At 43.5% G+C, this 25,843-nt stretch overlaps 1 protein-coding gene across 2 annotated transcripts in view; it reads right to left on the bottom strand.

Annotated features, from left to right (window-relative positions):
- Positions 1-25,843, bottom strand: part of ATXN10 (ataxin 10) — a 219,968-nt gene that overhangs the window by 82,713 nt on the left and 111,412 nt on the right. For both annotated transcript variants that reach the window (XM_090043804.1, XM_090043805.1), the window contains 2 exons: positions 19,529-19,637; positions 15,126-15,295 (listed from right to left, as the gene is read on the bottom strand). In XM_090043804.1, coding sequence (XP_089899930.1) covers positions 15,126-15,295; positions 19,529-19,637 — 279 coding nt within the window. The remainder of the gene's footprint in view (positions 1-15,125; positions 15,296-19,528; positions 19,638-25,843) is intronic.

Here is a 25,843-nt window from a genome sequence, read left to right as displayed (position 1 = left end):
CTCTAGGATTTACAGCTCAAGAGACTAGGCATAAGCTAGTTAACGAGTAAGTAGAAGCTGGATACCCTAATACCACCGACACTGATTGGGATCTGGGTACCTCACTTCCCTAAGAACTCTTGACAATCCCAGCTTATTTGAATGTTATTAAGATTCTGTTGTGATGAGGGATTGTGAATACCTGATTTTATTTTACATGTTCCGTGATTTTAATCCAACTGTTTTATCAACATGTTAAAGACCATTATATTTAAGCAAACTGCCATTCCAACTTGTTTCCTTTACCAGTTTCTCAGACTCAGTAGTATATTTCTATAGCCCACCATTCTTGTCCTAAAGCCATCATAAAAACAAATGAGTCTTGTCTCATCTTCCCATGAAAATCAGATACAATAAGGCTGGAAAAGACCTTGAAAAGTCTTCTTGTCCATGTCCCTGTCCCATGCAGGCCCCGCTTTATTATGCAAATTTATTTATTTCAACCATATTTTAGTTGATTTTCCTTGATAATCTCTCAACTAACTGGTTATTTTTTGGGCTGTTCAAACCCTAAAATTAGACAAAAGAAGTTGTTCATTCCTTTTTTGCTTGCACCTAGATTTATAAAGATACCTAAAGTTTTGTAAAGTACAAGGCTAGAAACTTTAGTAATTCTAGGTGGCCAAAACTATTATACTTAACCCAAGAAAACATAGATAAAAAGATGATCTGTACTGTGGTTCCTGCACAATTATTATAACAAACATTTGAGCACCCACAAATGAAAAGGAAGAGAAAGTTAGGTATGTTTAAAAAGGATCCTATCCAAACTACACATAGTCTTATAAGATCAGTCCATTGTAAAGTCTGATGCAGTTTTTAGATGTTGGTGGGTGGAATGGTGGTTGGGAACGATAGGGAAAAATAGAGGTTCATACTGAGGTTAGAACTATAGAAAACGTGGAAAATTAATGAAATTCTCTGTTACAGTAATGGAAAATTTATAATCAATGGTATCTGACTCTATAAAACTGAAAAGAATCTGAAGTGCCGGCTCAGATCTGTGCTGGAGAGTATGTGCTCAGAAAAAGAAAAAATACATTCCTCCATGTATGGTGGTCCTGCCCCAAGCAACCAATAATACTGGCTAAGAGTTTAAGCAGATGATTATAAAAAGAAAGGGGACACAAGAAATCTTCTGGATCTATTTTTCACATTGTAATAGGAGCTTCAAAAGGAGGCTACTTTTAATAATATCTCTAAAGTATCTATGGCCTGTGTCTTCGGCAGGAGTTGCATACCCCTGTCAATCAGGCCAAGAACATTTTGTGTTGGTGTAATTTTCATGGAGAAGCACATAAGCAACTAAACACAGCTAAATAACTTAACTCAGAACTTTACAAAGAAATTTGACTTTAACATCACACCCCTTGTTAACTAGTGAATAGTCTGCACATATGGAAGGGTTAAGTGGCTTATCTACATCACACAGTGAACATCAGTAGAGCCCTGTTTTGGGCATTAGGACACATGGCCTCACACCTGATTGTCTTCACACTCCAAGCTGAAAAATACTGTGGGTCTGACGCAAAGATGCATATAGAACCAAACTGTTTCTTCCTTCTTCAAATTTAAATCTGAAAAATTTAATTTCTATAGCTCCCCAATAGATTCAAAATTAGAATCAATACTAATTGATTAATTAATTAATTAATACAGACCAATAATCATCATCCCACAGAAAAACTTCATTACTGCTCATAGCTCATTAACCTTCTATGCCTCAAAATTCCTCAATCTGGAGTCTCAATCTTGCTCTTAATGTACAAAACAATACGTATTCTCAACATGCAATTTAGTTACTTTTTTGTGGCAAATTCAGAAGACAAGGTAGATTATATTTATATGGATTCTCTCCCACCAGGTTCTTTATGCTGACACTTACAGCACTATAAATGCATGTCTGTTCATGGCCTTAATGTAGGGGCTGACAATGTATGCCCTACAAAGCCAGGGAGCTTCAGCAACATCTGAGACAAGGAAGCAGGCAGAAGCAGCAGTGGCAGCAGCACTGTGGGGAGGAGGGAGTGATGACTGCAGCTGCAGTGGTGGAGCCTGGGATGGAAGTGGTTCATACTCACAGCTAATCTCCATTAAAGCGGTGTGCCCCATTCCAAAAAAGTTGACCCCTGCCTTAGAGGATATTAAAATTTGTCATGGCATGCCAACCTTTAAAATGGTCTTGGGGGACACCTAGCTTAATGTCCCTACAGAAGTGTCTTCCTCTGACATTAAGACCATCTCCCTCAGATTTAACCACAACCTGAAAATGTAGGCATATTAAAAGTACTGCAAAGAAATCTTAGTCACTCAGGCACATGAAATGTAAATGACCAAATTAAAATAACAGTGAATCTTGCACAAGAATGCAAGATTGTGCCTAGGGCCATGAGGAATGAAGCAATTCCAACTGATTATATCTCCTGTGCTAGTTGCAAATGTACCCAATGTTTTATTATGCTAAACCATTCATAAATAACTGCATCTCCCTATATGACTGTATCCTTCTTGTTGACATATATCCTCCCTTGATCAAGGCATATTTTTTGGAACACACACTCAATGTCTGTTTGATGTTTTGCAAATGTTTCCATAGACCATCACCGGTTCAGAATATTTTGAGTTCTGCCTCACTGCTAAAACAACTACCCAAAACAGCATCAATGCCCAAGGTATCCCATTCACTCAATCAAGACCCATCCCATTTTACTGAAATGTAACCTCTGGACTGATCAAAAGCTTGCAAAAAGAAGTTTCACAACTGAATGACCCAAAACTGCAGCCGAGCAGTTAGCAACTGTAATATGATGGTCCCTCCCTACCCACTTTGTTCGGACTTTACTCAACCAACTATCAAAGAGGAATGCTTTCAAGCTAAACAACTGAAGAGTATAAGAAGGAAACGGAGTTGCTGGTAAAATGGGCACTCTAGGAGACAGCATGAAATCACTGCAGCATTGTAACCTGCACCTAACTGGTCACTCTCCGCAACAGAGCCACACTCAGTCAAGTCTGTAAAGTTGAAACCACTTCCTGCCTGCACTGGTGAGAGACACCATTGCAGCTAACATATACTAGAACTTTTATGATAGCTCATTTTTGGCATGCAGAGCTAGGGCTACTCCTCCCCTGATGCTGCACACATGAGGAGACTCCAACAGAGAGACTGGAGGAGGAGGTAAGTACTCCCAACCAGTAGGAGGGGATGTCGAGTGGTGGGGGACTCTCTCCTAAGGGATATGGGGGGGACCTCTCTGCCATATGGACCGCTTCGCCTGAGAGGTCTGCTGCCTTCCTGGGGCCCGCATCGAGGACATTGGTGAGAGGATCCCCAGGCTCATCCATCCCTCTGACTACTACCCCATGCTTCTCATCCCTGTGGGCCAGGGGTAACCCTAACCAGGTCATGAGTGACTACAGGGCTCTGGGGGCCGGGCTCAAGGGACTGGGGGCTCAAGTAGTTTTCTCTTCTGTGCTCCCTGTTGCAGACCATTGACCCAAGAGGGAAAGCTGTGTGGAAGAAGTAAACAGACACTTCCGACAGTGGTGCTACTGCGAGGGCTCTGGTTCCTTCGACCACAGCATGCACTTCAGGGAGAGAGGACTCCTGGGATGAGATGGCATCCATCTCACATGGAGAGGTAAGTCCCTGTTCTCAGCCAGGATGGCTGATCAACTGGACAGGGCTTTAAACCGACTTTGCTGGGGGATGGGGAAACTTCAAGTGGAGCATGCCGGAGGACTGGCGCACAGGAAACTTGCCACATGGAGGACACTAAGATAACTGTTTTTGAAAATGCTAACATAATGGTTCTCCCGCAGCGCCTCAGGAAATCAAGTGTGCCAGCTGGAGGCCTCGGCTGCCTGTACACCAGTGCCAGGAGCCTGGGGAACAAGTAGGAGGCGCTAGCCCTCCTGCTCTCTAGTGGGCAATATGACCTGGTAGGGATCATGGAGACCTGGTGGGAACTCCTTGCATGACTGGAGTGTAGCCATACAGGGCTACACCCTGCACAGAAGGGATCAAGCAGGGAGAAAAGACTTGGCATAGTCTTGTGAGGAGGGGTAGCTCTCTGTGAGAAAGCAGTACACCTCTCTGGAAGCTGACATTGGCTCCAAGAGGAATCTAACTGTAGGCATTTACTACAGGTCACCGAACCAAGGAGAGAAGCTGGATCTGGAGTTCTCTTGAGAACTGACAGGCCGTAAGTGCAAGGGACTTGGTTGTCATGGGTGACTTCAATTACCCGGACATAGATTGGGAGGAACACTTGGTTAGGCTGGATCAGTCATGTAGTTTCTTAACTGTAATCGAGTAGCTCTTTCTCACCCAGCAAGTGCGAGGGCCAACTAGAGGTACCATTCTCCTAGACTTGGTCTTGGCCAAAGGAGATGATCTGGTGTTTGGCTTGAACACTGAGGGTAACCTGGGTGACAGCAACCATGAGCTCATTGGGTTCGCTTTCCACTGCAAGGTTGAAAAATCAACTAGCGGGATTGAAATCCTGGACTTAAAAAAATGCCGACTTCAACAGGCTCAGAGCATTAGTAGGGGACATGATGTGGGACCATGCACAAAAGGTGAATGGGGTGCACAAAAAGTGGTGGTTCCTCAAGAACACAATACTCGAAGCACAAAAGAAAACCATTCCCATGAAAAGGAAAGGTAGCAGAAGGGCTGGCAAGCCCTCCTGGCTCAATAGGGACATTGCGGTCCTCTTGAAAAAGAAAATGACAGGCGTACACACAGTGGAAGCCAGGGACAGTCCTCAAGGAGGACTATACAACAGTGGTCCGCACTTGTAGTTTAAGTTAGCCAAGGGAGTCAAGGACGATAAGAAGTCCTTCTTTAGGTATGTAGGGAGCAGAAGGAAAAACAAATGGAAGTATGGGGCCCCTGCTTAACACCTAGGGACAGCTGGTAAAGGACACCTCGGGAAAAACTGAACTCCTGAGTGCCTACTTTGCTTCAGTATTTCACAGAACTAAGGGTAAAGGCAAGCGAGATAAGGATGACAGAAGGCACAGTGGGAATGATAACCTTCCCACTGCGGATGCTGAGCAGGTACAAAACCAACTACAAAAGCGAGACATTTATAAGTCAGCAGGACCAGATGGACTTTACCCAAGAGTGCTAAAGGAGCTGGATGAGGTCATTCTGAAACCCCTGGCAAAGCTCTTTCAGAAATCGTGGCACACAGGGGAAATCCCTGAGAGGGCCAACATTGTGCTCATCTTCAAGAAGGGTAAGAGGGAGGATCCAGGCAACTATAGGCCAATCAGCCTAACCTCCATCCAAGGGAAAATCCTGGAAAAACTCATTAAAGAAACTATGTGCAATATGTTTGTTGAGGGCAAGATTCTGAACAACAGCCAGTATGGCTTTGTTGCACGTAGGTCTCGTCTTACCAATCTCATCTCTTCCTATGAACAGGTCTCTAGCCACCTGGACACGGGAGAGACGGTCAACATTATATACCTAGACTTCCAAAGACTTTTGATCTAGTATGCATCAGTCTTTCATCAGTCCCATGGGACGCCCATGCCTGCTATGGGACAGGGAGATCCGGGTGATGGGGATCCCCTACCCTCCATAAAGGCTGACCTCGTGAAGGAACACCTTGAGAAGCTGGATACCTTCAAGTCAGCCAGCCCTGACAATCTGCACCCCAGGGTACTCAAGGAGCTGGCGAGCGTCATAGCCCAGCCCCTGGCACGGATCTTTGAAAACTCCTGTAGTGCCCGAAGACTGGAAGAAGGCCAATGTGGTGCCGATCTTCAAGAAAGGGAGGAGAGTGGATCCAGCCAACTACAGGCCTATTACCCTGACTTCTATCCTGGGGAAGATCTTAGAAAAGTTTATTAAGGAGGCTATCCTTGATGGACTGGCCCAGGCTAACATCCTAAGGGATAGCCAGCACGGGTTTGTTGTGGGTAGGTCTTGTTTGACCAATCTCATTTCCTTCTACGACCAGGTGACCTATCACCTAGACGAGGGAGAAGAGATTGATGTCATATATCTTGACTTCAAAAAAGCTTTTGATCTGGTATCCCATGATCACCTCTTGGCCAAACTGGCCAGTTGCAGCCTTGGCTCCACCATGATCCGCTGGCTGGGAAATTGGCTCTGTGGTAGGACCCAGAGGGTTGTAATTGATGGCAGTCACTCATCGTGGTGCCCTGTGACCAGTGGGGTCCCTCAAGACTCTGTCCTTGGACCCATACTGTTCAACATCTTCATTAATGATGTGGACATTGGAGTCAGGAGTGGACTGGCAAAGTTCGCCGATGACACCAAACTTTGGGGCAAAGCATCCACGCCAGAAGATAGGCGGGTGATCCAGGCTGACCTGGACAAGCTCAGCAAATGGGCAGACTAGAACCTCATGGTGTTTAACACCGAAAAATGCAAGGTTCTCCACCTTGGGAGGAAAAACCTGCAGCATCCTTATAGGCTCGGCAGTGCTACGTTGGATAGCACTACAGAAGAAAGAGACTTGGGGGTCATCATTGACCACAAGATGAACATGAGCCTCCAATGCCATGCTGCGGCTAATAAAGCGACCAAAACGCTGGCTTGCATCCGTAGATGCTTCTTGAGCAAATCCCGGGACGTCATTCTCCCCTTGTACTCGGCCTTGGATTTGGAGAAGCTTGAAAGAGTCCAGAGGAGAGCCACATGCATGATCAGAGGTCAGGAAAACAGATCTTACGATGATAGGCTGAGAGACATGGGACTCTTTAGCCTGGAAAAGTGTAGGCTCAGGGGTGATCTGATGGCCACCTATAAGTTTATCAGGGGTGACCACCAGGATCTGGGGGAATGTTTGTTCACCAGAGCACCCCAAGGGATGACTAGGTCGAACGGTCACAAACTCCTTCAAGACCATTTCAGGCTGGACATAAGGAAGAATTTCTTTACTGTCCGAGCCCCCAAGGTCTGGAACAGTCTGCCAGCAGAGGTGGTTCAAGCACCTACATTGAACACCTTCAAGAGTAAATTGGATGCTTATCTTGCTGGGATCCTATGACCCCAGCTGACTTCCTGCCCTTTGGGCAGGGGGCTGGACTCGATGATCTCCCGAGGTCCCTTCCAGCCCTGATGTCTATGAAATCTATGAAATCCCACAATATCCTTGTGGAAAAATTGGAAGATAGTGAGCTTAACTGCTCAACAGTTCAGTGGGTGGAAAGCTGGCTGCATGGTAGGACCCAGAGAGTTCTCATGAATGGATCTCTGTTGTCCTGGCAAGTAGTGGCCAGTAGTGTCCCCTCAGGGGTCTGTGCTTGGACTGGTGCTTTTCAACACCTTTATCAGTGATTTGGATGTGGAAGTGAAAAGCTCGCTGGCCAAATTTGTGGGCAACACCACATTATGGGGGAGTGTGGTTATGCCAAAAGATAGGTTGTAGATACAGGTGGACCTGGACAGGCTGGAGAGCTGGGCAGACTGGAACCAGATGAAGTTCACTGAACTTGTTGAAGCTGGCCCTCCTAAAGTCTAGGGCTACTGTCTTGCTGCAGGCCCTTGACACCCTGCGCTGGATGGTGAATTCCATCAAGCGATGATCGCTATCGCCCAGGTGGTCAAGAACCTGGAGGCCCCTTACCAGATCATCGCCTGTGACCAGAACCGGGTCCAACAGGGCATTTCCTCTGGTGGGACCATGCACCTCCTGAATTAAGTGGAGGTCTTGTATCTCAGCCAGGAACCTCCTGTAACGGTCCGTCCTGGCTGACTGTTCCTCCCAGCAGATGTACAGGTAATTAAAATCACCCATGACAACTACATCCCTTGCCTTAAGGGCCTCTGCAAGCTGGCTTGAAAATTCCCAGTCCAGCTCCTCCCCTTGGTTGGCGGGTCTGTAGTAGACCCCCATCGTCAAATCACTGTCCCCACGGCCCCCTTCAATCTTGACCCAGAGCACTTCAGCCTGCCCTTCCTCTGACTCCATTCTGCTGGCAGAGGATGTGTATTCCTCCTTGACATAGAACGCCACACCCCCACCTTTCCTTCCTTCTCTATCCTGCCTGTAAATCCTATAGCCCCTAATGCTAACTGCCCAGTCATGGGACAAATCCCACCATGCTTCTGCTAGCCTTATGACATCTGGGTTTGAAGTAGCTATTCTGAGGGCGAGTTCTTCCTGTTTATTCCCCATACTGCGAGCATTGGTATACAGGCATTTAAGGCCTTGCAAGACTGTGCGTGCCACCCCCCATTTAGGAAGACTGTCTGGACTCCCGTTCCTTACCTTAGCACTCCTTGCTTTTGTCACCTGTCTTACTCAGATGGCGTCTCCTTGAGATCACCTATCTCTAAGGCAGGCACTTAAAGAAATGCATCTCTATGTTTAAAACATTGTTTTATTAAGCTGAAAACTGAGGATGATTACAGCTGACTTGCATAAAATTACATTTTTCTTAATGACTATATTTTAGCAAAGAAATAACATGAACATAATATAGGACTCCAGGTATTCAAACTGTGAGAAAAGCTTCAGTCAGAACTCCTAGATTTTACAAACCTCTGGGCAGATTAATGAGAGATGGAGAATAAGCTATCATCTCATTCTTTAGAGAATGTCCCTCCAAACAGACAGGTCAATTCAGATACAGATTGCTCCATCATGTGCATGTTGCAATTTTGAACACTGGTATTTAGAGAGGCCATCTAGCACCCTCCATCAATATCACAGTAATTTAACAGAGCAAGTTCAAAATCAGGACACCTAGGAATTTCTAGCAAAAACTTAGTCATTCTTTTTTGTGATATTAAGCAAAAGCTACAATAAAGCTAAAAGCTAACTTTCTACTGAAAAGGAGCCAGAAGTAGGGAAAAAATAAATGTATTGCTTATTATTGATAATCTGGTTGTGCCTAAAGGCCTCCAACCAGGTTCCCTTGCCTTAAGCACCATTTACACACAAAACAAAATCAGTCCCAGCCTCAGATGACATGCATATTATTGCAAGTTCTACCATGTTTCCCCTTCACACAAGCTCCCCAACCTCCAATAATCAGTCATATGTGTTCAAGCTCAAAAGAATCCTCCTCCATTTTTCTCCTCCTGTAGAGCAACACAGACTGCTCGTGGGAGGTATAAAAGACACCAAACAAAACAAAATCCAAACTAAAATCCATAGTCTCTCTCTCTCTCTCTCTCTCTCTCTCTCTCTAGGAAAGTCCCATGCTTGTCCCCAGGACTCCCACAGTGAGGGTGTCTCAGATATAGTGGTTCTTGGCTGCTCCTTCCTTCAGCAGGCAGCTGAGGGTGAGGAATATACAGGCCTAATTAGGTCCTTATGAAGGGCTGAATTTTTTCCTACTAGCCCTGTGTCCCCGACGGGCCTTCGTAGATCCCTCCTAGTAAACTGGCACCCTGTTTTGGTGACCACCCTCTTCACCGAGCACTGGTGTTACGAGGTTTGGTTGTATACCTGCTTCGCCAACCCCGCTTCTTGCCTGCCACGACTTTGCTGTTATCCCAGTGGGGCGGGGCTAGTTCAGAGGTCCCTCAGTGTCCAGGGTTGGCCTTGTCGGTTACATACAGGGCTCCTGCCACCCCTACACCCTGGCCTCATGCCACCTGTGGTCTCTACCTGCTCCGTGATGGTACGTCAGACTCCTTCCCCGCTGGTACAGATGTCCCAGCCCTATAACACTGTATAATTCCCACCACTGATCCGTCACCCTACACAATCAGCAGCATACTTCTTCAAAGTGATCCTTCTATAAGGCCTACCTCCCTGACCTACCACCAGCGCCCCCCCGGGAGTAAACATATATAGCGCTGTCCCCGTATCCTTCGATCGCTGCCCTCTATTCTAGGCGGCGATCCCGCCCTGATCTTTCTTTCCCACCGGGCGAGCCTTCAGCCTCACGCCCCTCTTCAGTGCTTCCCACACCCACCACCACGGCACTTACTTCCTGTGGCTCGGGATCTTCCTGGGTGGTCTTGATCCTCCTCTGCTCACCCAATCTGGCGCTGCAGGCTTTCTCTGCCAGTGATCCCGACGTTCTGCCTCTTCTCCTGGCTACCAGACTCTCCAGCACTTCAGCTCAGCTGCTCTTGTCCCGCTGGGCTGTCGTTGGGGATGGCTTTGCCAGCCGTTTGTTCCCCTCTCCATCCGCCCCCGCTGGAGCGGCAGCCGCCATTTTTAAATCTCCCAGCCAGCGGCTGACGTCACCGTCAGCTGCCAGCCGCAGCTGTACATAGACGCGGCTAACGAACCGCGCGTGCTCTCCCTCCACTGCGGCGTCCTACTCTCCCGGTAAATCTTCCCGGCCCCTTCGGGTCCTGGGACACCCTGATTAACAAGTGACAATCCATATTTACATCAGGTGTATTTGGCAAACCAGCATCCATAATTAAAGCTGCACTGTACAGACATACTTTACAGTGACCAGACCTATACATTTTGTCCAACGCTTCCCTTGCTATACCAATCAACCTAGCTTCACAAAAAAAATGTATAAATGGAGTGGCTCAGCTGCAAACAACCAACTTTCATAGCAGCATCTCATTTTACAGCTTAAATCCTTGGGTTTTTCCTATATCTTATCGCAACTGCAAAAAATAAAACTATGAGGAAGAAAAAGACATAAACAATACATTCCTAATGCTAACAAAGTCCAAGCCAAGAATGTTTCCATCAAGATTATAGCATAGGGTTAACACTATATACACGTTTTGAAAGCTAAACAATAGTTTTAATACAAATACAGAGGCAGTATCTTTTTCCACTTGTGAGTTTCGCCCCCATATTTCCCACAAATCACCTTCTTAATCCTCTCCACTAGCTAAGCACATAGCAGGTGTGTGCATGGTATGGCAGGGGAGGTTACGGGGAGAGAGCAATAAAAGAGAATGATATTTGTTTTGCAAAGCCATTACCTCTCATTTCTAGCTTGCATGCTGCACTGACTCTGCCCCTGCGTTCCTCAGATATACAGTCCTTGACTTACAATATTTTGCGTTAACAATGTTTTGCATTTACATGTATAAACTGACACCCTGTTTCAACTTTATGACATCAGTTTCAACTTTAGAACACTTGATCCGATGTGACGCAATGCCAGCGAACAAGTTCACTGCATTGTTCATCTCCCTGGTGAACATCTGTCCAAACTTCCTTGGACACTTTAAGAAAGCAGACAAGACTCCAGAAAAACCTGCAGCCAAGACTCCTGAGAAGACTCCAGTCAAGAACCCTCCAAAAAGTCCAACCAAGAGCCTTTCAAAAAGTTCAGCAAAGTCACCTTAAAGAAGTCCTTCCAAATCAATATGATTACTATTTATAATGTAAATACATTAACGTAGCTATATTACTCATCTATAATTGATCGAGTCTGGGGTATTTTTAGTGAAAATAGGGTATTGGGCCTTGGTTCAGAAACCAATCCCCCATTTATAACATTGTTTCTTATGAGAAAATTGTTCTGAGTTTCAACGTGCCACCTAAGACGGGGTTTTCAGGAACCAATTTTTTCGCAAGTCCGAGGATTGCCTGTATTCTACATAAAATATAGGGCTGGCACAAAGTTCATCTCCACAGCCTGTTCTTCTGGCAGTAAAACCATGGAGTGCATCCAGCTGAGTTCACACATGCAGTTTGTGGCACCTCAAAAGCTGTTCGAGGTGCCGCAATCCACATGCAGCACATATGCACCCATTTGCCACACTGCCAATTTACAGTGTTGTGCCAAAATTTCACACTGGGAGATCCCAGGATCAAAAAAACAGCACTCAAAAGGCCCAAAACAAAACAAAAAAACCCTGGTGCGGCGTACATGTGCACTGCCAGAAATGGAGTCTGGCCATCCAAAGCCATGCTCTGGCTGCCGGCTAGGATCTTTGCAGCTGAACCAGCACCACTGCTACCCTAGGAGGCCCCAGAATCCCAGATAAGACTGCTGGGGCCAATTCAGGTGCTGGCCCCAGCACCTCTACTCCACCCAGGACAATTTGGTTTGTATGCGCAGGGGCATGCCCTGGAACACAAAGCAGAGGCACAAATGCGCTGTTGCTATGTGTGCCCCTGCATGTGTACACTTGTTTGGACGTGCCCATGTTGTCCATGCACAGGGCTTAAAGCAAGCCACCACTTAACTCAGAATGCCTGTGGTCCCCAATGTTTTAAGAACAAGTCACACAGATCACCTTTAAGCATAACTAAATATTCTGGTAAAATATCAGTGGCTTTCTGAAGCCCTTTATACACAACTATTTTTTAGCATTGCTGCCATGGGAAGAGTTGTGTGGGGACTAGCAGTAATGGGGAGTGTTAGAGGCAAAGAGCAAAGTGTAGAAGAAACTTTCATAAGGAGAATCTTAAAAATTGTTAACAGTAGCAGTACAGAGCTGCTTAGGAGTCCTGATCAGGACAATATGTTGAGCAGAGCACAAAAACGTACTGAAGAGTCACTGTCCCCACTGTGCTAACAGAGTTATACTAACAAGTTAACCCAAACACAATTACTGAAGGCACAGCTCTTTCTGGCATACTGATCAAAGATATTTGTCTGAGATAGCAACAGAAGCAGCATTCTATGAAATGGTTTACACTTTGATATAAGAAACAAAGTGTTGTGTAAATCTGCAACTAGCTAGCCCTCTCCTCTCTGTTGTAATAAGATAAGCATTATGAAACAATGTTTAAAGAGAGGACTGTCAGTCTAGCATATAATTCTGTTTTCATCCAATCCCAGCTCCAGAGTGTCAGTAGCTTTAAACTACTCCTTGAAGTCTCAGTAGTTCACTTTCCCCATGTGTGCAGTTGGATAATATTTACTTATATACCCTTGTTAGGAATTTAAGCAGTTAATGCTTGAAGTGCTTGGAAGATGAGAAGTGCCATTATCAGCACTAATTTAAAATAAGCAAATATACATGTAAATGCCTGCTGGAAAACAAGCTATGGACATCTCTGGAGTTTTCATGGGGCACAAAAATAGGGTCCTAGGATCATGAGCAAGAAGCTTTAAAATAGTTTAGAATGGGGATTTCAAGAAAGTTTAAAGGTGATGTGCATGCCAAGTTCCTACTTGCAACAACAGGAATTGTGTGCCCAATACTCCTGGGTATGTCTGAATAAAATATAATAAGTTTGCAGGACTCTTCTGTGTGAAACATTCCTCATTTATCATCCGAGTACAATCTGGTGCATATATAGCCAAAGACAAAAGCAAAGCAACAAAAATATCTGCACTAAATATTCAGACATGAAATCTTTTATCATACAGTCAGATAAAATGAAAGAAGGTAAAAGGACTAACCATACATGCCTTACAATAGTGAAAGGCCACCCAACCCCAGAAACAGATCTGATCTCACATTAATACAAAAGAGAATACTATCCCTTGTAAAATGAAGGAATCAAAGAAAGAAATGTCAACATCTTAGAAGTGCTGATTTTGTGTCACAGCGATGTGGAATTAGACTCAAAATTAATTCCCTGAGCATAGCTTGGAACAGCAGCAATCAATATTACCTCTGGTACTTTTGGTTTCTGGTGACATGGGCCTGATCTGAATACCTGAGATGGAAGTAAAATTCTGTATATCCCAGCATAAGTCCTCCAAGTCACCCATTCTATTATTCTTTTAAATTTTTTTTCTGGAGACATTTCTTTCCTTTACATTGGTAGTGTCGAAGTAATGTAGCGGTTGAACCAGCACCACTATGACAGTCCAGGAAATATGCAAGAGGCAAGAATTTTTTTGGGGGGTGATATCTTTTATTGGACTCACTACATGGTTGGGATAGATATAGACCAAAAGCATACTGTGATACCCAAAAGTCTGTCTAAATCTATCCCAACGATGTAGTGGGTCCAATAAAATGTAATATCCACAAAAAAAAAAAAAAAAAACTTTGTTAAGTTGTCAACTGTTCTGGAATGTAAATCTCCAGCCTTCACAAGCCAGAAAACACAGCTGTTCTAATACCTACCCTTTAGCACAGGGGTGTTCAAACTGTGGCACATATGCCACAAGTGCCACCAGCAGCCACTGTGTTTAGACCAGGGAGGAAGTGGAAAGTAGAGTGGCACTCATGGAGGGGGTGTGGCTTAACTTGATGCGCTTGAACTTAACTTACAACACACATGCCACGAATGTAGGCCATCACTGTTCTAGAGGGAAAGGGGGATAGATAAAAGGACTAGATAGGATGCATTCCCTTCAATAAAATATAAAGTTTCTGCAGCACTTCTGAATTGAAAAAAATCTTTGATGAAAGAACTAGAGAAGTATTAGAAAGCTTTGATTTGTCAGAGCCTCCATGACAGTGTATGATGCTGTTTAGACTGAGAAAAAACTACCCAGTTGATCTCTCACAAAACTGTATACTACCAGTGAATCATAACATATATAGAAGTCCTTTGATTAACTTGCCTTACAGCAAAATTTGTCAGATTCTGCTAAGGCTTTGCTATATAATACATTTAAGGGTTAAAGTACTTTTTGTGAAAGGTTGGCCTATCTCAGACAGAAAAGCAGTCAAGTCTGGAGCAAAACCACATCTTATTGAAAACTTAGCAGAGCATTTATTAAAATATACTGATGTTGCCTCCCATTTCCCTTCTGGTGTCATTCCGGAAAGGAAAATGAGAGATGAGACTCTAAGGGAAAGGGTGTGGTAGAACTAGGCTTGTACCTCAAAAGCAGAAGAGAATTATGGGGGGTAAGGGGGGGGAACGAACCGCAATACAAAGACTGACTGAAAAATTAAACAACAGTCTCCTCCCCAAGCCAGATTGGGGTTTATCTTCTTTTTCAGTAACTGCAATCTGGTGTGGAGGGGGCAAAGGAGAAAGGAACCTGAGTTTGTTGACTGTTGGGCAGAGATAGTAAGGTAAAATTAAAGTATTCATGATAAATACTTTTTGTTATTGATGAATATATTTATATTATGATAATAACATATGCATCTTTTGGGTGACATAATTCTGAAGTAATGAAGCAAAATTACTTTCTCTATTTCCAGCATTAATAGATCAGTTATATTAATGACTAGCAAATATAGTTAATCTCAAACATGCATATCTGATTACATGCAAGACTTGCATGGAAAACTATCATACCTTGTCTTGGTTTTCTTTATTCTTGTAACATAAATTTCCAATCAAGCGAATGAGGTGAGATTTAAAACCAACAGCCGGATGGGAAATTTCTCCCTCCCCTGTCACAGAATGAGTGGCAGTAAAGACATTTGTAGCTTGCTTCCCAGCAAGATGAGTTAACTGCAAAATATCTGCATAAGAAAGAAAACATACATTTGAATATATTTCCAGGTTCAAGCTATCATAGATCTTGATAAGCTTGGTGCTTTGATCAGCTTGCTTTTTTTGCTTTTATTTTTTCTGAAACATCAGCAACATACACCAAATGAAATAAATTCCAGGTATTCCAGAATGTGCTGGAAGAACCAAATCCTGCCAGTTCCACTCCGCTTCTTAATTTAAGTACCCGTGTAAGATACAAAACAGTCCTGAAATCAGGAGGGTGTTTTTTCTCTTATTTGTTTTTAGGTTGAGTTCAGTTTTCTGCACTCCCATCTTTGAAGGCAAACCCCTAAATTACTAATGACTCTCACACACTTGTTGATACTGTCCCTCACTTGTGCTCATTTTTTCTCCATTTTAGAAGAACTGAACTTTCTGGAATGTTTGTTTTGCCTCCCTTCATTCTGTACCCTACAATACACAAATCTTCAGGAAAGTCTGGAAAAGGACAAGGAAAGAGTGGAACGTTCAAGTCTATGGGAATTATGCTTTTGAAAAATCCCACCAAGAGGAAATATTTTTAACCTTTAAATTGCAGCAGTACCGAGAAGCCCACTTATTTCCTAGTGAGATGCACATATTAAATAATGTTTCTCTTTGTCCCAAGAGTTTACAGTCTCTCTAACAATCCCCACAGACATTTTCCTAAAATGCAATATACAGGCACAAAATATGTTTGCAGAATATTTGCAAAAGCATAAAACAAAAATAGGTTGCAGTGATGAATCTCCCTGGAAAAAGTCTGGCCCTCCTTCTACTCAAAATGTGGCCACATTCCTGGTACAAAAGGTTCAGTATGATTTGGGTTGAAATTAAAATTAAAAAACCACAGGCCACATAACATTTTTTCCATCCCAGACAGTTGACTTAGAAGGTGGGAAAATCTCTGAAGCTTTGGTGGTCTAATTTTTTGAAAGCTTTTAAAATGTTTTACTATATGTGGCAAAGTGGGGCTCCTGGACTAGCCACAGTGCTAGTTTCCCGACCTGCCTCAGCGCACAATGCCCACCTGTCTCCCCTGCCATGCCTTGATGAAACTTAATTGAGATGTTAATTAAACAGGAGGCTGCACATTCTTGCCCCAATGCCAGGGGGCACTATCTGTGGCTCTGTTCCTCCCCTACACTGCAGCCCAAGCCTCGCAGGTGGCATCCAGATTACAACGCTCCCGGATTACAGCTGGACCAAGCTTAGGCCTCACTGTCAGGCCTCAGATGCACACACATTCATACCACCCTCCTCTCACTAGGGCCCCTCACACTCCACCCCCTTGCATAGGGTCAACTTTATATCCTCACCCACACACATAGTGGGCTCCTAGCCCTCTGGGTTTCCCTGCTTTCACTGGTGCTCCACATCTCTGCCCCTCACTGGGGGTGCCTCACTAGAGCTCCACATTTCCACCCCCTCACTGGTGCTCCTCATCTCCTCAGGGTCTTGAACCCCAAATGGGCTCAGGTGACCGCAGCCGTGCCTGGCCCCCCTGCCCCAACTACCTCCGATATTTAATGACCCACCCGAAGGAGGGGGCTGGGGTTAAGGCACTCCAACCCACCTTTCACTGTGGTGGTAACTGGCCTAGCATTTCCTAGGGGTCCCGCACCACTGGGAGCACCACTAGGCCACCCACTCCCAGTAGGGTGCAGTTTTACATCATGCCCAGGACCAGGAGCCTCCAAACCATCCCCTTAAGCTCCTGCCCTTACCTGCAGGATGTTGCATGCAGCCTTGCAGCCAGGTGACGTTTCTGCCTGGCCTGCCAGCAGGGAACTGCTCTTTTATATAGGTGGTCAGAGATCTAAAATGGCCACCACAATCAAGCACCTGCTGGCTGCTTGGCTCAGCCCTTAAAGTGGCAGGCACCAACAGTGCCCTGCCAAACCATAGAACTTAATGGCTTCATGTATGCACAGGAAGGATAGCCACCTCCAGTCAGCAGGTCATTTTGAATTAGGCAGAACTTTGGGGATCGGGGGAAAGGAATCACCTAATTTAGGGAAAGATGGCAGTTGTTTAAAGCTTGAGCCCCACAAATAATGCCAAGACAGCCAACAATTCTATGTCTGGCCTCAAACTTGTTTACCTATTTTAAAATAATTAAAATTTAGTCTCCCTGCTCTTAGCCTTTTTTCTAGACCTGTTGTGTTTCTTCTCTCTCTCACATATTTCAGCATTTTCCAAACACTAACACATAAGGGGGAGTTCCAGTAACTTTTCTGTGCTTGATCCTATACTTAAAGGGAAGGAAACATACTGCCTTTACAGAAAGGGAACAAGAGGCAGTGAATGAAGGGGGAAGCCTCTCCAGTTCACTACAAGGAGGCAAAGGCAATGATCAATGCTTCTTAAAGGAAGAGAGATGCAGAAAGAGAAGAAGCCTTAGAAATGGCATGTGGTAGCTGTCTCCTAGGAAGCCTCTTTTTCTCTGACTCGAAAAAAAGTGCTTCCATCCACTATGCCCCACATGCCACTGAATGAATCCCACTAGCTTAGTTAGACATTCAGTCAAAACAGCCAGCTCTCCTGGAGTTCTACCAAGCTCCAAATAAATGATGTGCATTAGCTACCTGGGCTCTGAACATACAGCCTTGAAAATTACAACAGATCTAATGGAAATCAATCAGTAACTTTAATGCATGATTTAGTTCTGTGCTTAAATGCAACTAGTAAGAAAAAAGGCAGGCAAAGTTCTTTGAGTAAATAGATATCACACCTACTCAAAGAACCTTGCCTGCCTATGTCCTTAGACCAACACATCTACAACCAAAAGCCCAGCAACACTGGTAGGAAAAAGAATCTTGATTGTAGCTTTGTATTGAATTTAAAAGCTTTTTCTGATCCTTTCTAAACTTTAACTCTTCTGTAACCTGGATTAATCTGAATACAAAGTCATTTGCAATATGTTACCTAAGGGGGAAAAAAAAGATGAAAAGGTTTATTTTCATAATCTGGTGATGCTTGTTCCCCATCATCCCAACCCTTAGATATGTTCTTACCTTAAGATTTAACTACAAACATTGGTAGTGCTGTATACTGTTCGAGTCTTGTACACTTAAGCTAATCCTGCAACAACGGGGTTAAATGACTTCTGTTGCATGCATGTAGGCTAATATAGAATCCATGAGAGATGCTTTTTTTTCCTATCGGCTTGAAATGTCTGCGAACTGTACAGGGTCATACATGGTTACAAAGTTCTAGCCTGCACCTGCGTGCAATTAGACTGGAGACAGCTACGCAGAAAAAAGTCAACCCAAGCACAGTTAGTTGGAAGAGTCCTGGAATATAAATTGGTAAGACCGATGGAATCATCTTTAATTCCTCAGAATTCTCCTTCTGTGCCTTTGTTAAGAAGACTCACATAGATAGTTTGTGATTTTTCAAGATGTTAAGTGCATCTTAATGTGTTCCCTCCTTTGTGGAAGTGGTAACATAAACATTCAAGCTTTGCTAAAAATCAGCTGAAGACAAGTGTAGGTATACAGTGAAACAGATCTCCTCTAGATGTCTTTTTGGTAGGTCACTGTATATATCAGTTGAGTTTTATAAGCTTCCAAGGTCAGTGCAAAATGTTCAATAAAATATTTCTTACATTAACATCAGAGCTTTATAGGCTACATTGAACACCTATGTGCAGCAACTTTAAGTTCAACTAACTTTGGAAGGGCAAGAGTTACTATGTTCAGTTTTTCACTCTCCTCCCTTAAGGCACTCTCTCCTGACTGGTTTAGCTTTCTTTTAGAGTACAAGGCCTTTATTTTAATGATGAACTGATTAGGGTAAATAGAATTAATTAATGAGTACTTTAGTGCTATATTCTATCTCAGCTTCCAAAATAAAGGCAGATGCAAGAAAAGTCCAATTTTTTTTTTTAAAGGAACTTCTTCAGCACACATTCAGACAGTGTAATAACATAGAAAACTGTCGTCTTTTACCTAATCATATAAATAGCACTGCAGAGAGGTGAATAAAGGTTCTGTTGGGCAAAGAGAGGTAATGAGGTTCTGAGCCAGTAGAGCAGCAGAAAGTTCAGAGACAAATCAAATATTTGAAAATGTAGATTAATACAATGCTTTATTTATTTATTTTATTAAAAGGTCAGAATCATAATTACCATCACTTGTGAAAAACATGTTTTCATGCTCAGCACTATATAGGTTTGAAGCCTGCCAGTAGTTAATAAAGCCTGTGGTTTTCCAACTCACCAACAGCCGTCTCAAGCAAACCAGGGCAAGTTTGCAAATGTTCTAGCTGTCTGTTGTTTGAAGTCATTTCACAAAGAACATCAAGGAGCCGAATTGTAACCAGTGCTTCCTGTAAAGGAAAGGCTACATTTCTGAACACAGAAGTACATGCAACATAATTTGTTGATAAATCTGATTTTAAGGTCAGAAAGTCTACGGAAAACCATCAACTGTCAAAAAAGGAAGGACCGGCTCCAAGTCCACTTGTGTGCCATTCTTGCAAATTGTCAAAAGATATCTATACCTAACAAGACCCTCTCCTCCAAACCCATAAACAACATATTAAAATCAAAAATTTCTTCCATACAGCTAGTGACAAATGCAATGTTATCTCTTCTCTGAAGGACGAGAGCTTAGGGAACGCACTGCCATAAAGGACAGAGTTTTAACAAAAAACACAGTATCTTTCAACAGTAGCAATACAGAAAATTGCTAACTGAGAAAATTTCTTCTGTGCAAATGTTTTCTTTCTTTGAGTTTATCCAATGCAAGTGTCCCACTTTAAAGACACAAACACCGCCTGGAAGACACCAATTTGTTATCCGCAGGAATCCTGTGAAGAAGTTTGTGGTCAAATGAACTTTGGCTGCAAAAAATTTACATTATTCTTGGGTAAACATGATTTGGGATTTGCAGATGCTAAGTCTGGTTGGGTATGAAAGACAGAATCTTATTTGCATATTATTGATTCAACCACATAATTATTTCTTTGACTAGGCTCTCAGTAGCTAGGTTGATCTCTGGCACTACAAATTAAAAAAAGGTCATCATTTACAGAAAAAAATAGAGCTTTATATTATTCAAGATGACAGGCAGTGAAGACAGGTTTGTGACTTCAGCAAAACTGCATTTAAGTGACAGAACGGAAGGTACAACACCCCAGGACCAGCCCCTGGCAATACTAGGATACAAAAAAGAACTCTAGTAACATTTCTTCCCTTTACTTTCCTTCTTGCTGAAAGCAGGGCACAACATGCTACTAGCTACAGGGAGAATCAACAACAGCTTACTCGGTGTTCCCTACACAGCCCTGGCTGGGGAGAGGGATGTTTCAGATATGCTGAGAGATATTCCCCATTCTTTCATGCCCATCCAGAAGAAAGTAAATGAATAGTCATCACCTACTTATACCTCAGGGCACGTATTCAAGGTCCATGAAGCCATTGCAAAGATAAGGGAAGATTACTTTATATCTTTTCTTGTGAAGGTAGGGTTACCATATTTCCAGTTCCAAAAAAGACGACACCTTTTGGGGGGAAAACCTCACTCCCAACCTGATGCCCACCGCTAACCCTGCTGCTGCCGCCTGTCACTCCTGACCTGCAGCCCCCTGGCCCTATTGGTGTTCCTCACTCCTGACCCATAGTCCCTCACCCCCCAGGCTATGCTGGTGCACCTCAGTCCCAACTCACAGCCCTCTGCTCACCCCAGTTCTGCTGGAGGGGGCCACCAGCTGTGCCCATCCTGACAAGGGCAGAAAATAGCAACGCTGATTTGTGCAGGAGACAGCAGAGTGAGTCCAGCCCTGGAACAGGCAGGATAGATGCCTGTGGGACCCCCCCCCACCCTGCGCTGGAACTCCAGTGCCACGCTAGGTGGCCTGAGTACAGCACTCCTGGGCAGCAACTCCCAGGTGTCCAGCCCCACAAGCAAAGGTACTGGCCTTGGTGCTGCCAACCTGGCCAGAGAGCTCCTTGCTGCTCCACAGAGCTCACTGCTGCTCCCCCACACCTTCCCCATACTCTCTCACCTTACCACAGCCCCAGCGACCAGGCAGTGCCAGCAGACAACAACTCCCTTAGCACACTCATCCCCTACACACACACACCGCCCCCCACCCCCCCCGGCCCCCTGGATAGTCCCCTAGCCCTGACCCTTCCATACCTACCCTCCAAAGATTTACCTACATCCAGCTGCTGGGGCTGCTCCCATGACCTGGCCTGGCTGCATGCTGGCCATGAGCATATGCACATACAGATACACAAGAGTCCACTGCCTCCAAACCCCCTTTCCCCACTCCTGCCTGTGGAGCAGAACAAAATCCCAGGCATTGGTTCAGATTTCAAAAAACCACCCAGAGGGAGATTAAAGGATCCAAAAGATGACTTGTCTGGCAAAACCTAGACATATGGTAGCTCTAGGCATAGGGTCAACATCACAATCCAGATCAAAATTACTTTATAAATCGCTTTTAAGAGCAAAATAAATTATAATCACAGAGAAAAAAATCAACTACTGAACAATTAAGTAGATCAGTGAGAAGAACTAATACAGCACAACTGTATTCCAATGCTAGCAAAATATTTGGGGATTTTTTTTCATCTCAAGCTCCCTTTTTCCATTGTGACAAGGAAGCTTAAGTAAAAGACTTTCAGTTACTTTAACATCTGTAAAGCTTAAATACTTCTTAAGAAAGAGGACAAATATATCTAGAGATACCTGTAAACATTATGACCAGCAAAATATTTTTAAGACAACTGCTATTATTTGTGGAAATAGACTATATGGCAAACAAGTTCCTCAGGAATCTCCATGGCTGGAACTGTGACAGTTTTTATTCTAAGCCTCTTTCCCTACGTCTATTTTTTTAGCAAAGACTTTTGGTACAATTTTGTTTGGCTAAAATCTGAATCATAGGGGTATACCTATGCATAAAGCAAAACTTTCCAAACAGTTTTAATGGTAGGCAGGTATGTTGCTACTGTCCCACCTGTTTCATGCCACATAACCAAAGAAGTTAAATTCAGACATTTAATAAATCAAAATTCTTCCCCCCTCTCCTTTCCAAAAACAGAAACCAAACCAGAAGCCTAAACTTAGAGTCCTAAATCTATATTTAATTAGGTGGCCTGATGATTTCAAAACCACTGAGCATTCAGCAGCCCAAGAGAGATGCTAGCTGCTCAACACGTTTGAAAAATGGCTTTGTTCACTGTCCCTCATATATACCTTTCTAGAAACCTGTATTCCTGCCTTTTCTGTTTCTGGCCATTTACCATTTCACCATCTGGGTCAGGCCAATAGCACCCGGAACAGTAGTTTTTAGCCTGCGGTCCATGGATCCCTGAGGGGTCCACAAAAGATGACTACAATCAATCAAAAGTACATGAATACCCACACTTAGAATTCAAAGAGGTCTATACCACCATTTACATTTTGGGGGGATCTATAAATGAAAAAAGGTTGAAAACCATAGGCCTAAAGCAATGCCTGATATTGGGAACAGCTTGATTATCAAATTTTATACAAGGTATACTTTAAACAACCCTTTGTAGACACTTGGCAAGAATCGTTTGTACAGATTAATAATGCAGTGCCCATTTGAAAAGAGATATAATTCCTGTACAAAACCACTATTCATTAGGATTCATAATCCAACAGATTTGCATGAGTCAAAATAAAAGACCTCTTCTGCAAAAGCAAATCAGGAAACAATGGGGAGGAAACAATATTTTCTAAAATTTGATCAAAAACCATAAAAGAAACCAAAAAAACAAACAAACCAAAATCTAAGCATGAAATGGGGCATGAATACTTTCAGGAAATCTGTTCCTTTTGGAAGTTGTATGTAAGTACTAATGGAAGCAGAGCAATGGTAAAAAGGCAGGTTCGTAATGCTAACATAGTTAATGTTAATAATGGCTATGGGGCAGCTTCTGCAGCTGCCTTTTTTCACCCTCTGGCCACCTTTGAAGGGAAGGTACAATATCTATGAAAGACATATTCTTTGGAGGAAAACACTAAAATACAGGCAATCCTCGCCATTCATGGGGGATGTTTCCATGATCCCTGCAAATGGAGAAATCTGTGAATAGGGCACTGCGTTCATGAACTTAGTGCCCCTGGCAGCTGGGGTGGGGGCATGGCTCTAGTGGCGGCAGCAGGAGCCTGGCGGCAGCAAGCACAAAGCTTCCGAGGTGCTCCGGTAAGGGTTTAAAGTGTATTTAAAATACGGCATTCGCAGTGTTTGAAACCCACAAATCCCAAGGGTTTCCTGTAGATTCTTTGCAAGAACAATTCCATTATTTTCAATTGAAGATAGTTAAACTCATGTCCAAAAACATTAATACTCAGAGAATCAACAAAAATACTGATCAAGATGGTTGAATATTTGTTGAGTATTCCCTGTAAACAAAAAGGTGCATTGTTTATGGATTTTTTTTTTTGGTCAGTGCTTTTCTTTACCCATGGTAACAGTAGTTTTAGCTGATCTGACCAATGTTCTCAATCATTTGTGGATATAATTTCAGAGCCATAATACTTTTTTCTCCAAATATTAGTGAAGTTAAAACTTAATATGGATATAACAACTATTTGTTTTTAGCCAAGAAGGATTTTAGAGCTCTGTAAGGAAAGCTGAGAACAGCATTGGGAATACTGCTGTACCAGTACCTTAAAGTTGGACACAGATTTTGTCCTGTTAGAAACAAGCATATATTTTTTTAAACTGAAACCACAGAACACAGGAAAATAACTGTGTAGAATACAAAACTGCTGAAAGTGTCCCAGTATGCTTCTCTTTAATGTAAGATTGCTATCTTTTCTTGGAGTAGTCAATGTAGTTCTTTAACAGACTATGAAGCTAGGTCTCTTAAGATCTTAATATAAATTCTCCATCAATGACCTAAAAAAAGTGGTGCTCAACCACCCGCCTGTGGGCCACATCCAGCCTGCAGTTTCATCCAATCTGTGGGGATCCTCAAGAGTCCATAAATTTGGCAACAAGGGGGAAATAGCAGTGTTAAATGCTGTTCCCAGGCTGCCAAATGTCCAGGTTTGGTGGGGTCTCATGGGCTGGATAATGTAGCACACAAGGTCACTCTGCAGCCAGATCCAGGCATGTGGCTACATCCAGGGTATGGCAGGATTGGGCCTACATGCAGGATCACACCCAAGAACGAACTCCATGCTCTGACCCCATGTGGAATCCAAGCCTGTGGCCAGATCCCTATGCTATCCATATGGCCCACAAGGCCAGAAGGTTGGTCACCCATCCCAGAAAGAAATGCTGGAAGCTCTCTCCCCCTTCCATTCCCACTCACCTATCCCTCACAGAAGTATGCTTAAGCCCCCTACAGAAACACATTTCCACCTACACCTCAAAAAGCAATTGTCTTTCTTGTCTTCCTGATACCTGTAAATATTCTCAAGCAAGTTTCAGAAACTTACAAAAAAGGCATGTAAAATAAAAGACTTCCATTTCAAATTTATCACAAAAGCTGTCCTTACTTTCTTCTTTAACAGAAGAATTTGTTTGCTAGAGCACCATTGTAATTACAAGATGATTTCTTTTGCAGCTCCATTATTATATTAGAAAAAAAAATGTGCCACAGCACAGTGCTCCTCCTGCTGGAAAAAAGTTCGTTATGACGTCTTAAAAAAGTATCACTCCACAATTAGGTCTCTAGTCTGTTTTAATTCTTTCTCCCTTTACTATATATATGGCGTTGAAAACTAATGAGTTAAACATCATAATCATACCAAAAGATATTGTATACAAATTGACTCAAGGAAGCAGAACTGAATACAAAAGGGTTTCACTAAGTTTTGATTTAGTGCATGCATGCACACACACTTTAAAAGCCTTTACCTAAGAAGGCTGTATTTGTTGTGGTATTTGATACTGCTTCTGGTACATGTGTTTTAGATGCATTTTAAACTGATCTGGTACTGATGCAATGAAACCAGATTTGAGAGCAATATAGACTGGTATTCTGTGCTGGCACTGAGTGAAATAGAGGAGATGATAGTACTTTCTATGACAAGGTACTCTGTTTTGTTACTCTGACCATGTAGCCGGGATGGATTTTCAAGCCACAGGGTACACCCCCAAGGCAGGGAGCCCCATCAGCTGATAGCTCCCAGCTGCAGGAGCACATCTTGGTGCATGGTTGGGAGCCCAGATCAGCCTGGGGCTCCTAACCTTGGGGTGCATGGTGTGTCCCCACAGCTGGACCCCATCAGCTGACAGGGCTCCCAACTGTAGGAGTTTCCTCCTTGACAGTCCAGGAGAAGCCCAGGATTGTGATCCCAGGTTCTCCCTGCACCAGCAATAAAGCACAATGGGATCTGATGCTGGATCCCACAAGCGTGTCTCCTGCCAGGCATACATGCCTTTAGTTGCAATGTCTGCGAAGGCCCTGTGGCACATTCTAGCAGATACCAGACAGCATATTACAGCCCTGGTGATAAAGGCTCCCTCTGCTTGCACAGGCCAAGATAAAAGACAGTCCTTAAGCTACTTCCCTAACAGGGCAGAAAACTAAAAAGCAAAAC

Source organism: Crocodylus siamensis, chromosome 4 (genome assembly GCF_052110815.1).
Source record: "Crocodylus siamensis isolate JL-2025a chromosome 4, ASM5211081v1, whole genome shotgun sequence".
In the NCBI taxonomy this organism is placed as follows: domain Eukaryota; kingdom Metazoa; phylum Chordata; order Crocodylia; family Crocodylidae; genus Crocodylus; species Crocodylus siamensis.
This window is presented reverse-complemented; position numbering and strand designations above follow the sequence as displayed.